Source organism: Mastacembelus armatus, chromosome 21, assembly GCF_900324485.2.
Source record: "Mastacembelus armatus chromosome 21, fMasArm1.2, whole genome shotgun sequence".
In the NCBI taxonomy this organism is placed as follows: Eukaryota; Metazoa; Chordata; class Actinopteri; order Synbranchiformes; family Mastacembelidae; genus Mastacembelus; species Mastacembelus armatus.
Genome location: NC_046653.1, coordinates 16533730 through 16551380, shown reverse-complemented (window position 1 = coordinate 16551380; position 17651 = coordinate 16533730). Strand labels below are relative to the sequence as shown.

The following is a 17651-nucleotide window of genomic DNA, read 5'->3' as shown; positions in this document are numbered from 1 at the left end:
CTGTGCCAGTCTCTATAATTAGTCTGGAGTGCTACAGTGAGGAGGGAGAAAATAAAACTGACACATGATCACAGGAAGGAGGATTTAAAAGGAATGTAGGTGAAAGCAACAAGTAAGGCAAAGAAAAGTTGTGGATTATCAAAATAAAATCCTGTGATTGCAAAAGTCAGAGGTGGAAAGGTGAAGGCTCATTCCTGTCACTGTCAGTAAATGATGAGTTAGCTGTCATTCCCAGATGTCAGTGAACACGTGGCATGGTGCAAGGGGTGGGAGGGGTTTGGGTGAATTTATGATTAACTTAGACCCCCATCTCTCAATCCTCGACCCACCATCACCATCACCTCTCACCTATAATCCCCAACAGCTTTCCTTGGCCACGGTAGGTGTGTGGCATTCCTAACTGCTGTGTCATGAGTATAGTCCCAACAGTATGTGTGTCAGGTCCATGTGCATCTATATTTGACACATGGACCTCTGCCTGTCTGCTGTCTAGTTGAATGACATAGTACAGGCTTGTAGTCTTCATGGGACGACTGATGGCCGACAGCACACAGCAGGAGGGGCTTCCCTGTCACAATGTTCTCTATGTACTAGTGTATTTATTAAGAGCAGCGAAGCCACAAGGCAGACACATGATGGGAGATGGTGCAGGTGACAGGCAGACAGTTCAAAAAGCCACACAAGAAAATTATTTTAAAAACTTAAGAAGGCAGAAAAGTCCCAGGAAAAAAAAAAGACATTATGTAGCAGACATTATTTAATTTGTTAGATAGTGTAATGTCCATTTATAATCACATTATAAGGATTGGGAGCGTGGGAGATAGCTAAATTATTCTACTACTACTACTACTTTTCATTTACAAAGCTACAATTGTAGTACAGGTTCATACACAATTAATCATGCTCTCTCAGCATGGCACAGGTAGGTGAAGAAGGAGGACACTTTGCCGACTAACCTTGTCTCCACTGGAGTAGAAGAAGTAGCGCAGGCGGACTATGTTGCAGTGGTCCAGCTTCCTCATGATCTGCAGCTCGCGATTCTGAACAAAACAGAACAGGAATTTAAACATTACACTTTAGCTTTAGAATTTGTCACACTCGTGGTATCTAAAAGTAAGTCTGTGGTTCTTCAGGGTGGTTCTTTCCATTGGACCCAAAGCACAACAAAGCACAGTTTCGATGCTACAATACATGTCATTATAGCTGGATTCAGCAGCAATGGTTTTAATGTGACAATACAGAACAATGCTTTAAAAAAAAAAAAAAAGACTTTGTATCGCTGTTTTATGACATAAAGAACACATGGCACTAAATGTTCTGCCAAACAATCATCATGTTGTCAGCCACGTCACTGTCACAAGCACGGTGCGCCAGTTTGTCAGGAATCTGGGTTTGAGAAAATTGGGTGTGGTAGCAGAAAAATGGGCATTCATTCCATCATGAAGGATAAAACATGACGACACAAGTATGTACCGTGTGGCAGTTGCTGGTTCCCATGGTATAAAGCATTCAGATGCCCAAAGGCACCTAGAGAAAAACAGCCCCTTGCCAAACAGATGCAGGGTAGAAAATGTTATGAGAAAGACGTAAAAATAAATATGTTGAAGATTAAATGTGATGAGACACATGCTCAAGGCCACAAGACCAAAAGATAAGAACTGAACACTGAGACAAATACATTCATATACATTATGTCCATAAAGAAAATGGTTGTGCATATACACTGGGGTGGGTGGGAATTCAAACATTACATAAGGCTTTAACAGCTCCAATACACTTTGCATTTTCCCCCCTTGTTTTTCCCTCTTTACCTCCTCTTTGGGTTTATCACAGTGCTCTGTGTTGACTTGATCTGAAATTCTTTTGTAACATTTAGACACAATGGTCAGAACACCAAGAACCGAGGTAGGAAAAACAAGCTCATTTATTGATAAGCTCATAATTCATCCAACTGTCTGAATATGGTTGGCGAAAGACTGAAAAATTGCCTGTTACGTTAGCTGACTGACTGACTGACTAATGAGAATCCCCCATTATGTGGGTCAGGACCACAGCAGGCCCAGGGAGATATGCTGCTGTCCTTCCACTAGTTTTCTGCCACCTAATGAGGATTTAATCCCCTCTCATTCATTTTTTAACACAGCAGAGTGAGCTGTCTGTCCACTAAACAAGAACTCATCATCTCAGCAGCAGGCAGCAAGCAGCACATTATCTTGCAGGTCAATAGACTGGTACAGAGCACCCCTGCACCACTACCACCACCTAATTCACTTACAGGCAGATACCACAGGCCTCCTCTGCTTTTTCACCCAGTCCACACCACAACACACAAAGTCACATCACTGTGTGTGGGTCACAGACCAGACATCGAACCATCACACACTCTAGGCAACGCCCTTGTCTTATTGCAGTGGGTTAGTGGGAGTATCCAAGGGTGTGTTTGTGTGTGTGTGTGTTGTTATGTGTGAGAAAGATGGTACCATATGGAGGAGGAGCAGACAGGCTGCTCACTATAGCACTATCCAGTTATACTGCAGTCATTCCTGCTGACCTGTCATCCTCCAATGTGTCAGCAGAGCAGAGACAGAAACAGACAGATAGAGAGAAAAGCAGAAAAAGTAAAAGATTGCAGGCTGCTAGAAGCACTACACCTGAGCACTTCATTCTGCTGATTTATACATTCAGACAAATCCACATCCAGTTTCCAAAAGGATTAGCAGCAGCACCCATACAAACATCATTTTGTCTTTCTGCATAGATAGCAGCCTATAGGTGATAGTGCATGTAGACAACTGATCAAATTTAAAAGGAAAACAGACAGAATTTATTATTAATTTTACTGTTAATAAATATCATAAACAGACAACCTATAAAGCCTTGGTCATACCAGAAAAATACAAATGATACTAGAGGCTGAGTAATGAATTGAGTACTCAGAGGGGACTGACAAAGATACTACTGTAGCCCAAGAGCTAATGGCTTCCATGTTATTCTGCCAGGAACATGCCAACATTAGACTGCTATAATTATTCTCTGAACATCTTTCTATTTTTTCTGGACTGGCTGCTTATTTTTCTTTGGCATTTTGTTCTTAGGATACTGCACATTCATTCATCATCTCATTCAATAAAGAGCTGCTGAAGATGAGAAAAAGCTTTGAGCTTGCAATCCTTCAAACCATCAGTTCCCATTTCTTGCACGCTTAGTTGCTAACAGGACAGTGAGGTCACACAATTTATTCAAAGGGCATAATTGCATCAGTAATAACAGACTTTACAAAGTGTCTCTTTTCCTGAGCAGGTTATATTCCAGCAGAGAGAAAAAAAAACTGTGCATTTACTAGGGAATATTTTCAGCTGTGAATTAATACACAATTAGTGGGCTAGTGGGTATTTACAACAGCAAGACAATATAAGTAGGACTGATAAAATAAAATACAGTGTCCATCTTCACTGTCTTGTCTAAATTAATGTCACCCAGGCCAACAGTGCAGCTCACTGACGTTTGACTACACAGACAACACATACAAGCTTTGACAATGAGAAAAGTACAGAAATTAATTTGACTTCCACCAGACATGCTTTCACTGTGTGTGTGTGTGTGTGTGTGTGTGTGTGTGTGTGTGTGTGTGTGTGTGAGAGAGAGAGACAGAGAGAAAAAGAGTGAGTGTCAGTTCTAATGCAAGCATCCATTTTTCAATAGGCTGATATGTGATCCCTCAGATGGGAGTGGATGTGGACATATTCCATAATGCACCAGAAGCAGACTAAGTCCACAGCGGTTGTCTGACACATTGATGACCAACAGCACACCCTAACCCACTAAAACAGAGTAAATTCAATGTGGACAATTATATCATTCAAAAAGGTTATAGAGGTGTGCTAGTTTTGTATCTGTAAATTTAGTTTTGTAAACTTGTATATTTCATTTTCTGCCTGGAAGCTGTTTTAGAAGTTTGCACATTCAGTTTCAAGCTTGCAAACGTAAAGTTCAAATCATATTTAAAACCACCCAAACATGTTTAGATTCACTCTCCTAATGTTGTAAGTATTTTCCTTGCTTTTGTTCTTATCTTGTCGCTTTTGCTTTTGTTTCCAGAGGTGTCCTTAATAGAGTTGAGCCCTGGAAACATCCAGCCATTGTCAGTCAGTCCAAAGATGAACTAAATGGTTCTCTCTTTAAAAAAAAAAAAAAAAATGTGACTTTTACATTTTTATATATATTTCAGCATTTCAGTTTTACACATTCACTAGTAACTCACACATTTAAATACCAGGTATAAAAAAAAAACAAAACAAAAAAAAAAACCAAAAAAAAAAACAGCTTGCAATATAAAAACCTTCCAAAATGCATACATCAGGAGCACATGGGTCACGTTAATGAATAGCAGCATTTGTAAATTATTCTGCAACTGAACACACCAGGGTTCAAGGAGGAGACCAGATTAGACCAGAGACATCACTCGCGTCACAGAAAATGTTTGAATTCTGCAACTTTACATTATAATGATAATAATCAGGTAATCTGTGTAGTCAGTGGATCACTAATGGCACTGTTGCTACGCTTTATGATGGGGAAAGGTTTCTTTATAAATCTGTTCATAGATATTCTGGAAGGAAGGAAGAAAGACCCTACTCTTCCTTCCAGCTGTCTCAATATTCAAGATGTAACTCGGGGAGGACAGAATTGAGCAGGTATTGAGTCAGAGATAATGTCTGATAATGGCTGGATATTTTTAGGGTAAACATTCAATAAAAACAGCAAATAAGAAGCAAATCAAGGTAAATATTTACAAAATGAACCTATCCACGAAACTCATCAGTAGATGCTCTCATATTTACTGGTGGACACAGGATACATACTGGTAATATAGTGATGACAAAGCAGAAGCAACAGTAACAATGATCCTGCCGGCTCAAAGCTAACAGCATGTTAACATGCTAACACTTGGTTCTGTTTACCTTTAAGGTAATTCTGTTCTTCAGTTTTTACAGATGAATAGGTCAGATGTTGACGTGGTCATTGTTCCTGGCTGTGTAAAGTCTGTTGGACTGGGATTTCTAAACTAGTAGCAGTGATCCACCCACCTTTTTTTTGTTTTTTTTATGATGCACGGCTTAAAGAACTTGACCACGCAGTAAACATCAAAAGTCCCTGAAGGCACGCATGCACGGCTTGTGAAAGTAAGTCTGCAAGCCTGAAACCAGACGTGCAAACCTGCAAAACGGTGTTTGCTGAATATCCAAGCTTAAAAACGCTTAACACAAGTTAGCACAACCAAAATCACACGTATAAAATTCTTGTTTTCAAGCACACCTTTCGGAATTATTTTTAATTTCATGATTCACGCAATTAACCTGATTGACGTTTGTGTGCGTGTGCGTGTGTGTGTGTGTGCGTGCGTGTGTGTGTGTGTGGTGGAACTGAGTGAAAACAACGTAATGGATTAGTGTGGGTCTACTAAAACAGACTCAGTTTACAGAGATGAGCCACCATATCAGGCAGAAAAAGAGGAGGAATAAGAAGAAAGAGGAATGCAGGTGTGTTTGTGTGTGTGTTTGTGTGTAATGGGGGTCGCACCCTTATGGAGCATGCTTGGCAGTCATGTGAGGAGTCTTAACTTTCATTTGCCTCGTTTTTCATAATAATCTGTTCTCAGGGAAGGCCAGGCCGAGCATGTAAAAGCAATGAGACAGAAAAGGAGGCGCACGGAGAGAAAGACAGCTGAATCCTGAGGTAGAGGACCTGCTTGAAACAGGAAGCTAAACACCAAAACAACAAAACAATGCGTCTGATGTTCAGCTGACCACTGAGCGGTTTAAAAATGCAACCTGCTATCATGTTAACCACAGGGGTAACCACAGTCTAACAGGAAGAGCAGATATGACCTCATCGTGGCCAGCACAGCCTGTCACAGAGCGGGCATGTGAGTGTGTCCCGACCGAACATGTGCTTTGCAACAGATGGTCAACCCCCACACCATTAAGTCACATCAAGGATTTTGTCTGGTTTCACGTAGCAAAGGACTAACACCTGCTGCAGAACTGTGCTGAACCTCCAAAAGGTTAAACCTGGGGCACGGTGCTGCTGAAGTTATTTAGCTGAACCGGTTGGCTCAACAACAGTCGCAGGGCGAAAACCCAACATGTGACTAAACTTTGACCAAACTTCAGTTTCTCTTAAGGGAAGAGAAGCTGGTGACGGGGAGTCCAGGAGACAACAGGGGACACCTAAACTTGTCTCGCCATCGCTCATGAAAATACACCCTTCTCTCTCTCCTGTGTAGTCACAAAATAATAGTAAGAGACAGTGATTACTGTCATAGTGAACAGCTACTGCATCAAGGCCTGTGACTTGGATCCACATCTTTATACTCTGTATTCTAATACTCTACTGTACTTTAATGAGTCCTCAGACTATTCATCCATACTTGTTTAAATACATGTGCAGAAACCAAAACCAGCACAACCTGAGTCCTCATGATGTTTTACAGATGTTAGTTCCTCATGTTAGGAAAGAGCTGGGGGGAAAAAATACCAACTGCAAAACAACTGCAACTGTCTCTTGGAACAAAATACAGCAGCACCTGAAGCTGTTTGAAGGTCTGGGAAATAGCACTTTTGCTTTTAAATTTATTATATCAGGCATAATTCTGATACTGGATCTAATCTGATAACATATTGGGCACTTATCTAGTTTTACATAAGAGTGATCATGTGACTGAACCACTGTGCACCCCTAACCCCCTTTTTAAAGCCTATAAAATTTAATGAGATCCTAAACAGCTGTCCTGCAGGCTTGGCAGTCTTTTATTTGTGAGCTGCGAACAAACAGCAGGGGACACTAAGGCCTTCAAACCAAGGGAACAGAGACAATGTCCCCCCATCTGAGGAACAACAAGCCACCAGTTAAATATATTCAAAGCACTGAAGGAGGATTCCTGCGGAGTTTTGCTTGAAAGGAAATATGACATTTCCAACAACTCAACTTGACAGATGAATGAGTATTAAGGGGTTCAAGTTTGTTTGCGTGAGAAAAGACCCTCTCACCACTACCACACACACACACACACACACACGATTCCTGCAAGAAAACAAACACATTAAAGCAGGAGATGTGTCACTTGCAAGATTGGAAGTCTTTCCTTTGTTTTCTCGTTTTGCAGTTTTTTCTGATCTCCTTGTTTTTGTGAAAGCTCACTCCATTCATGCCCCTAGACACATTCATCAATAAAACTAATCTTGACTTTGGTTATACACTGTTAAAGAAACAAGGGAAACTAGAGTCGATGCTTGTATGCAACATCATCATTTATACATGCTGTATTATTATGATGTTTTCTTTAGGTTGAGTAAGCTGAAACAATGTGTGTGTATATTTCACCTTAAACCTCTTGTCCTGCAGGACCTTCTTGATGGCCACCAGCTCTCCAGAGTCGCAGAGTTTAGCCTGGTAGACAACACCGAACGAGCCGTTGCCAATGACCTTCGTGTCCGTGTAGCTCACCTCCTGTGGCCGGTCGGGGCCTTGGCCTGGAGTGGCCACGACTGTTGTTACCTTGCTGCCATCCTTATCCCCTACAGACAGAGAAAAGTAAATAATCAGAAAAAGCAGTAACACGCATAAACTTCAGCATTACACATCAATGGGTGGTGTTGACAAGTTTGGGAGAGAGACCAAACTGGCATAAGGGAAGACGTAATAGAGGAGATAATGTGAAGCAGAACAAATGCAAAAAGTGTCCGACCAACAGTTTAAAGTGAAAGTGAAGTGAAAGTAAACGTAACCTCTGTGGCCGAGTATGGGTCACCATACTTAGCCACAAAAGTCACTTTCGCTTTTGGTCACTTTCACTGTGCTCTGCGTTAAACCCATCCCAAGGTGCACACACACACACACACACACACACACACACACACACACACCGTGAACACACACCCGGAGCAGTGGGCAGCCATTGCAGCGGCGCCCGGGGAGCAGTTGGGGGTCCGGTGCCTTGCTCAAGGGTCTCACCTCAATCGTCGTATTGAAGGTGGACAGGGCGATGGCTATTCACTCCGCCCCACCGACAATTCCTGCCAGACCTGAGACCCGAACCCACAACTTTCGGGTTACAAGTTCGACTCGACTTAGGCCATGACTGCCTAATGGTACAGTATTCCACTTAAAATGAAAAAAGGCAGAAAATCGTCACATTTGAGAAGCAGTTTGCCATTTTTGCCTGCTTCATTTTCTGTCAATCAACCAACACACTAATGACTTAGAGGTAATTTATACAGCAGACATTCTGACGCGTCATAACAGCAAAAGCAACTAATAACATTAATGATGGTTCTGTTCATGTGCTCCAGCATGTGATGACACTCTGACAGTTGCAGCCAGCTCGCACAATACCAGCTCCCCGAAGTATTATTTACACCCTGTGCTTTTCCTACTCTGACATGTCAAAGAGCGATGTGAAAAGGCCTAATGCTAGTCTCTATCTCACAGACTCAAACCCGAACATTCTTTTTGTCAGAGAAGCCAATTCGTGATTTATCGGTTTCAGTTTTGAATGTCTGCTGACATTTCTTGGCTGAGACAATCAGAACAAAATGGCCTCCTTTTGCTACAGCCAGTTGAAGCCCAGTTGTTGCAGAAGTACATCTTGGTGGTCAACAGCTGTTGTTGTACTGATCAGCTCCCAGCTGCCTGAGTGTGACTCAAGACTGAGCTGAGACACAGCATGAAACTCACCATAAACAATCACTGCAACTGTGTGAAGAACTCCATGAAATATCTTTGTAGGACATTAACAAATATTAAATAGGAAACAATCCAACTTATTTGTTATTTTAACAACTATAGACAGAAAGACACTTGAAGTTGCATTGCCTTATCGAGATATTGATCATATTTTTTTTTATACCAGGAGGCACAGATGCTTTTATCTAAATCAATGCATCAAATAGATATTAGCATAGAGTACCCTAGCTTTCTCTGCCTATCCCCACTGGGCAAGCTCATCAATCAAAACAGTACAAACAGACCAATGTAATAACCAGGATTATTACCAATGAAAAGTCATAAGCTAATATGACTGTATGTTTGGGATGTTAATGCACTACAGATTGGAATTTGCTTTCACATGCCTCCCCTCCTCTTTATACCTCCATATATCTCCAGTCAGTTAAGAGCTGGCTCTGCTCCTCTGAGGTCACAACATGGAAGTAAAGTCTCTCCCTGCCTGCCCATTGTAGTGTCAAGGGTCAAAGTTCAGATTAGCTGGCGGTTAAAGGACAACCAGGTAACAATGTGTGTCGTGTAAATCGGTGCTGCTTCTACACAAACAGTCTGACTCTCAAATAAAACTTCTACACATCCCCCAAAAAAGAAAAAAAAAAAACCCCTGCACACAAAACCTGCATTTCCTCTAAACTTCCCTACCAGGATGCTTGGGTCTTTTTAGCATATGTCTCTTTGACACAACCCACAGCAGAAAAAGTTTACATGTGAGCCCAAAACCCACGCACCCAAAATAATCTAAATATCTTTGGTGAATTTGTCTAATTTTATTGCAGTTGCTGAATAAGTCAGCCACCAACACATTTGTCAGCAGCTCACAGTGGGTATAAAATCATGTTGATGGGTGGATTAGTGCTGCTTAATAACCATAGATTAGTGTTATTTAATAGAAACTTCGTGCAGCCTGCTATGACCACCTCCACGTGGAGGACGTTGCATGAATGGAGGAAGTGACCATTTCATGCAGATTTCCTGCAAACTAGCAGCCTGTGGCTACTCAGCATGTGTGTTTTAAATGAATTCTCTGCAAAGGTTAATTCAACCTGTGCGGCTTGAGTGCAAAAGTGCATTGGCTTTATCCACCCCCCCCTTGCTGATTGGTTGGAATTATTTTCATGCAGGGTTATTGAGGTCAACACAAATAGTGACCAGCCCAGAAATAAAACAACCATTTTATGTGTTTGTGTGTGTTCTACTAGTGATGAGGTGATTTTGATCAAAGATGAAGGAAAAGCGGGTAAAGAGCTGAGGAGATTGATAGACCTAGAGGACTTCACTCTCCAAGAGGGAGTCTAGAAAAAGAAACGGATTCTGTAACGACAGAAATAGACTTTCCAAGAGCGTGTGTGTTAGAGAGAGACAGGAATATGACTCTGCCTACATATTCCAGCAGGGCCATTTCTATGACGCCTCTGCACTTCCTCAAACCGTGAGAAAAGTCTGTGCACACTCTAACACATACGCACACACACACACACACGCACACACTGAGGCACGCATACATGCAACCCACAGTGAGATCTCACATTTGTGCTAATAAGGAATGACCAAGCAGTCAGAAAGGACATTTCTGGCATTAGAAATGGCTGACTGGATCCCTGTGTGAAGTACAATCTTTCACACATCAGTCTGGCATGGCCTAAAAATTGCTTTCATCAACTTTCCATTAAAATAAATTAGTTAACAATCAGAAAATTACATGTTAAAAACGACCTTTGACCCGGACTAAAAAAAATAAATAAATAAATACAATCAAAAAACAAACAAAAAAAAAAATGATGGCAAAATAGTGAAAGTGCAAACCCCTTGCAACATGTGTTTGCAGCATTGCCATGGTATCTGTCAAACAATCCAACAAAACAAACTAATACAACAAATCAAAAAGCTTCATTTAATGTACATGCTGTATTACTCAGCTACAAAGTGAGACAGCAGTGACAGCTGGTGGGGCTTTTAGCCAGAGGCATCAATAGCTTATTCAGGTCACCAGGCTAGTTCAGGGTAACGTGCTCACACTGTGCGGCCAAAACAACACTATTGTTGAGCAGTTACAGGACACACGTGTGGCTGTGTGTGCTTCGAAGTGAGCAATTATTCTAGCAAGTAACATGATGCCTAATTGAGAATAACCTAGAGTTGAAATCAGTTGCAGTGTTAATATTATGTCGATATTTACTGCAACATGAGGAATCATTTTCACACCATTCATGTGTTCACTCCCCTCTGAAATTTGGCAAATAAACACAGACACACACTGAAGCTCAGCAGCTGTGGACTGCAGGTCAAAGTGACACTTGTGAGGAACACATGAAGAGATTTCCTACATTCCTTGACAGCGAAACACAACTTGCAACCGGCATAAGCGCATACACACTGTGTTAATGTGTACAGGTACAAAAGTGCAAATTGTTCCACCACTGCAAGGCTGATGAGATAATTCCCTACGTTACTGGAACGCCTCGTCACAGGAATGACGCTGCCGACACACAGCAAGCTTCAATCCAGACGAGACAGTATCTGCACACAGGGGCGCACACACTTTTAGATATGACAGTGGCGTGCAGCTTGCAGAGCCGTGGCTGCTCGGTCCTGCTGCCACCATACAGACTGACTGGCCGGCTGGCTGGCTGATTGACTGACTGTCTGGCTGACTGACTGACTGAATGCACCCACTGGACTGAGCGGAGATGCATCATCTTCTTGTGCTTCTCTTCCCAAGAAAACTCAGTTCTCATTTAACTCCTGAGTGAAACAGATGGTCCTTGTCTTGTCTGCAAGTCCTGCTGTTTCATTTGGAATCAAAGAGTATAATTAGTTCATTTTGTCCCCATCATCACTGGCTAAATGCGAGAGAGGGACTGAGAGGAAAGGGGAGAAAACAAGGAGAGAGCTGCAGCTTTGAAATGCTAAACAAGCTGCTCATTGTTCTTTGCCAGCTGCCTCACCCCAAAAAAACAAAACCTAAGAGTGCTTGTGTGGGTGGGTTTAATTATTTAATTATGTATGTATGTATGTATGTATGTATGTATGTATGTGTTTTCTTCTGTCTGTGTAGGAATGGTATGAACATTTTCTCCAGTATCATGGATGCAAGCTACAGCTGCTTGAGATCATCAGCCAAGTTAATCACACACATCCAAGTGTAAGCGTGTGTAAGCGTGTGTCAGAGTGTGTGTGTGTGTGTGTGTGTGTGTGTGTGTGTGTGTGTGTGTGTGTGTTGGGATGGCGGATATCAGGTTAACACTAGGTGACACACAAGAAAGGATGAAAGAACAAGTCTGGGTAGAAAACAAAAAGGCGACATGGTCTGCTTCTCAACGACAAGTCTGATTTTAGATCAAACTAAATGCCAGAAAAAGAATGTGAGTATTTACAGGCATCTTTGTGTGTCTCTGCAGTCACTTGTTGTTGGGGAAACTACTATTTCCAAAAAAGTAATTCACATTTGAGTAGAAATAAGTCATAAGTCCATTAAAAGAAAATTCATTTGGATGATCACACTGGTTGTTTTATTTCTCCAAGCAAAAAGGGGCTGAACACTTGCTGCTTCCTGTTTATTAAAGGCTTCTCTGCTGTTACCCTTCGTGAAAAAAAAAACAATCAATTTGAAGACACCATATTTGTCTGTAAGAATTCATGATGGGCATCTTTCATTATTTTTACTTTATATACAGATTAATCAACAAATCTAATCAGCAGATTAACTAACACTGGAAACATCAGTTGCATACGTATATTTGAGCATCCATCCATCCATCATCTATACCTGCTTATTCTTAACCAGGGTCACAGGGATCTGCTGGAGCCTATCCCAGCTGTCTCTGGGTGAAAGGCAGGTGGGTAACATCTTGAAGACAAAATCAAATTTCACAATACATTTTTAAGTTAGTACTTTCCAGATGGATTTAAATTAATGCAACAGTGGGTGGCAAATGATTTTTGAAAAACATCTTTAGGGTTATGGATAAGACTGCCAGGAAGTAAAGGGCAGTCACTGTAATTTCACTCAATAAAGCCAAAAACTGGATATTTCAGTGTAATTCAACCTTTAAGTGCAAGCAAAGAGAAGATTTAAACTACAGTGCATTACAATATTACAATAGCCAAAGCCATTATCTAGTCTTATACTTCATCAGTAATATGATGTCAAGGCATTGCCTCACCCAGTGCTATATTACAGGTTTGGTTTAAGCCAGCAAGTATAATTGCTTCTATTACGTATATATATGTCAATCCACAAACCAGAGGATCTGTAGCAGCCAGTGTGGCAGACATCAAACCAACTCCTGAATCCTGTTTGTCAGCCAGAGAGAAGACTGATTATTTCAACAAGTGCCTTTTTTGCCCCAGTCCTTACCAGGATAACAGACTGTGTGACAACAGGTTATTTAACCACTACACTCAAAGAGAAATAAATCGTGTGATGGTGCTAAATAATATCAAAGTTGCTCAACAGGCAAAGTTGTTCCTGTTTCCTTGTTTTTTGGCCCATATATTAAAGTCTGTGTGAACTGGTTCTTGTAAACTCTATGGATATGAATGGGACAAAAATAGTTCAGTCAGATTTCCATTGAACCCACTGTCTCAAAATATAAAGCTGAATAGCAAAAACGGCCAGGAATCCACCAGTGTCAGAAGCCGAGGCATCAACTTTCAGTCAATCATTGTAACAGCAAAAGATAGGCAAACAAAGCCATAGTTTACATAATTTGTTTGCATAATTTACAGATTTGTCCTTTAAACACTGACATTTTATCACTGAGCAATCGAAAACTCTACATTTCTCCCCGGGGCTGAGCAGCACCTGCTTGTAGGAATCTAATTATTTAACACCCAATTAATTGAGCAATTCCAGCTTCAGCCTTTAATGACTGATAATGATGCACTGACTTACCAGATGAGTCTGTTGAAGAAAAATATATTCAAATTGAGTAATCACAGCAAAACTCATGCAACATTAAGACCACAAGGTCAGCCTTGCATTTTCTGCCAATTTAGTAGCTTACATCTGCACGATCAGTCCACAGATACTTCACTACTTACATTTAGCCGAACGACTGACCTGCACAAGATTTCTTAAAGTGAACAACATTTTCCTTTGAACAGAATCATAACCATGAATGATCCAAACTGACAGGAACACACCAACGCTTCAACATTCATATCTGGGGCAAGGGAAGTTTTAGGCTTGGATTGGCAGTGCATCTCCCTGTGTGTGTGTGTGTGTGTGTGTGTGTGTCATAGTCCTCCCCAAGTGGTTTCCACTGCCAAGACCCAGAGGAGGGCCTCAGCCTCAGGCCTCACCCTACTAACACACATCATCATCACATCACAGCCCTGAAGCACCAACAGGAACATTCCTTAATAGCACACACCTAAATGTGTGTCTACATGCAAGGTAACAAAGGTGTGGAACCAGATAGGTAGACAGGCTCCGGCTAGGCGATTACTAATGTGGATATTATAGTTAAAGAAATCATTTCACTCAGATAAAAACTCCCTAGTCTGTCAGGTGCTCCAGCTTCACTTCATTTTTATCTGCAGTCTACATTCACTGTGATAAAATGCTATAAGGTGCCATTTTGCAAAGACAGGTTTTGATGTAAAACGGGCACTGAAAGGTAAATGAGTTCAGTGTGGCTTCAAGTTGGAAACTGTAGGTCATATGAAGCAGAGATCAGTCTGGAGCAACACTGTCAGCAGGTAGGCCTAGTCAGTCGCATGGCTTAATCTCTGCAGCCAGTCTGGAACCAGCCTCCGCCGCGGTGCCACTGTGGTTTGGTGAACAGGACGCACTGTCTGTGTCACACACCCTCCACAGTCGTCTGATTTCGACACTGTTCCAAGTCATATAGGATCAGCGGGACCAGCCCTGTCCAGGATAACGTCAATTTCACCCGAGTCAACTATGGGCGCACCTTCCGCTTTGACAGTTGCGTAATAGCCTATCGCTATGCCTCTATTAAGTCTGCGCTACTATGTAGTAATACCGCTAATCTACATGTGAGCAATAATCAGAGGATAATCAGGCTGCGTTAAAGGGTTTCGCCCTGGGCCGGTGCCAACACTACCTTCCTCTGGCCCGGCCCTACCCGGCGCGGCCTGCTAACCCTGGGCAGGCTGACCGGCCCGGGGACGCCGCATGAGAGCGCAGGGATAGGTGCTCACACCGCGGCGAGCACCGTGTGCGTGTGTGCGTGCCGCTCAACACCGGCCAATCTCAGTCAGTGACACAGATACATGACAGGGCTAAGCTATGCGGAGCTAACGTCATACCCGCTTGACACGGTGCAGGAAAGGTAGGCTCCTCCAGGATCACAGGGTGTACTTACTGCTGACTTTCATGCTGCCGAAAGCAGAGGGCTGCGGCACTGGTTTGCAGCTCTCCGCGAAGGATGTGGTCCTGGGCCGACCCGACATGATCCGATCCCTTTGATTCTCTCGACTCGGAGACTCGGTGACTTGCTAAACGACAGGGTTGATCGATTTGCCGAACCTTCTCATCCAAACCTGGATGACAGTAAATGAAACACACACCAGTCCAGAGGGAAGACAGGCAGAAAGAGCTCCCTTTATCCCACTATCACTCACACTAGTTCGTATCACCTAATAAACGACCCTTTCTGTCCCACCAGCGGTCGATCACAGCATCATTTCTTCTCCAGACTCCAGGTTTTCTTTCAGCGGGCCCTTGAAGACACGTCTCCGACTAAAATAGTCATGAATCTGGCCTCTCCCTGTGGCCCCCTGATTAAAACCAATCGCGATTTCTTTCTGGAAGCCGAATCAATTCCCCCAAAGATGAAGACGGGTGAGTTCAGATGTTACAGGTCTTGATCCGACGCGGATCAAAGATAAATGCTGTGTTTTCTTGACGATCCGGGACACATGCAGTTCCTCTTCATATCCCGATGTGGAGGCTCAATGATCCGACTGCCATGGCGGCTCCCTCGCTATACCCTAGCCTACAGACCGTCCAACGGAAAATCTGCCAGTTGCCAGTCTTCTTCCACGAATTCAATGGCTTAGCGCTGACTCAATATCCGCCTTCGCCGCCGTCAAATTTCGGTATCGTTACCGACGCCCCAGGGGCAGCGATCTCTTAGAAAATGATGGTCTTTGAGCACAGAGTGCGACGATACTGAATTTCTTTTTTTATTCCTTCCCCATAGGTTCAGGCTCGCTGTCTTTGTCGCTGCGCACGTTTGCTACGCTATTTCCGTACAGAGTTACAGGGATCGCTCCGCCATAATGAAAGCGGGTTCACGGCGCTGACGTAACCCGCGACGGGGAATACGAAAACCGAACGTGCAAACGGTGAATCTGGGGTGGCCGATTTAGCCAATCAGAGAGGGTATCCTTCAAATATGGGCGTAACCGTGTGCCTGTGATCCAATCAGAACGCCGCTCTTGAGCACCACATGGCATAATTTTCTTGGCACCGCCCTCACATCTTCAAAGGCTTTCCCCCTATGCCGCGACAGGGACAATGGGCGGATCTGCTACCAGGATTGATGAGTTTTTCGGCCAATGGTGCCCTGAAACCAGACTGTCAGTTCAAATGGACCCAGCTGTCACGGAGCACCGGTGGTCATGCAGCACTGTTGCTGTGTTAGCTACAAAAGCCTATCCCCTGTCTTTCCTCTTGATGCTTTTTAATTCACACCGCCCTCTGGCACATTCATTTAACCAGTGTCACAATGCTTAGTAATTGCACCTGTGTGCGTGTGTGTGTGTGTGTGTGTGTGTGCGTGTGTGTGTGTGTGTGTGTGTGTACATGCATGGCTGCCTTGTCACTACAGTTCTGTATCCAGGTTACATTCACATTTACGTCCTTATAATCTATTTTACTCTTATTGAATGTAATTTACATTTTATTTGTTTTAATTGTCTGCCCTGTGCTTTTAATTTGTGAAGCACCTCCAGTCTGCACTGCCTGCATGAACATATAGAACATTTTCTATTATTTGTAATATCGATATTATAATTAGAGATACTTAAGTTAATACTACAGCTTCTTTTTCCACAGTGTTCAATCAGCTACAGGGATTTTTCACAATCTGGCAACCACAAAAATGTCCTCATTAATGGTTCAATATTTTTTTTTCTAGTGTGACCCTAAAACCAGTTGAAGTGCAGTCTATCTCTAATAATCTCCATATATTTTTAATTATATGCGATAGATTGACGACTATTGATATTCTACAATTATGTTCTCAAAATGCCAATATTCCACATCCTAAAAGGATGTATTTCCGTGATGCTGGTATTTTGGGGTTTTTTATGTGTGTGTGGTTTATTTATACTCTGTTATGCTGTATTTCAAAGGGAACTTCTCTCAGGCTGCCCTTCAATGGTTCATATGCAGAATTGAAAGCAGCAGCATCTCAAAAACAGGCAGCTGAGCAGAAGTAACGCAAGACACTGTTTTCCCTTCATAGCAACACCTCCCCCAGCAAACACACATTTTCCAATTAAAGGAAGAAAATATACAGAGAGGAAATAAGTAGGTGGCAATGACAGAGAGAGAGAAGGGCATGTAAGGAAAGAGCAATACAAAGTAAGAAGGAGAGAGAGTAATGTTCTGCTTTTGCCTGTTTTGCAGGGTTGTCATAAAAACTCTCAAATCTGACTTCTGGAACTATTTTGGTCATGATTAAAGTCACATGACCTGGAGACTAGCAGATATTCTGATCCCGGGAAGATACTGCATTTACCATTGAGAGGCTGCCGAGGTTTGCTTAATACGAGCCTGCATTTAAGGAGTGGTTTATAGACTTTCTATTTGGTTGTTAATGCTCTGAGGGTGCCTTTATTGTAAAACATAAGAAGATGCAGAAATAATTTGAAGTAGTGTGGTGTTTCTT

The 17651-nt window shown here is 42.4% G+C and overlaps 1 protein-coding gene across 3 annotated transcripts in view; it reads right to left on the bottom strand.

Annotated features, from left to right (window-relative positions):
- The window catches only part of gsk3ba (glycogen synthase kinase 3 beta, genome duplicate a), a 28212-nt gene extending 12156 nt beyond the window's left edge, over positions 1-16056 (bottom strand). Inside the window, exons 1-3 of one of the 3 annotated variants that reach the window (XM_026295299.2) lie at positions 15117-16056; positions 7384-7577; positions 957-1040 (exon numbers count right to left, since the gene is read on the bottom strand). In XM_026295299.2, coding sequence (XP_026151084.1) covers positions 957-1040; positions 7384-7577; positions 15117-15204 — 366 coding nt within the window. In that variant the 5' untranslated portion in view covers positions 15205-16056. The remainder of the gene's footprint in view (positions 1-956; positions 1041-7383; positions 7578-15116) is intronic. The other 2 variants (XM_026295297.2, XM_026295298.2) reach the window with 2 other exon arrangements.
- Between the last annotated feature and the right edge of the window lie 1595 nt (positions 16057-17651).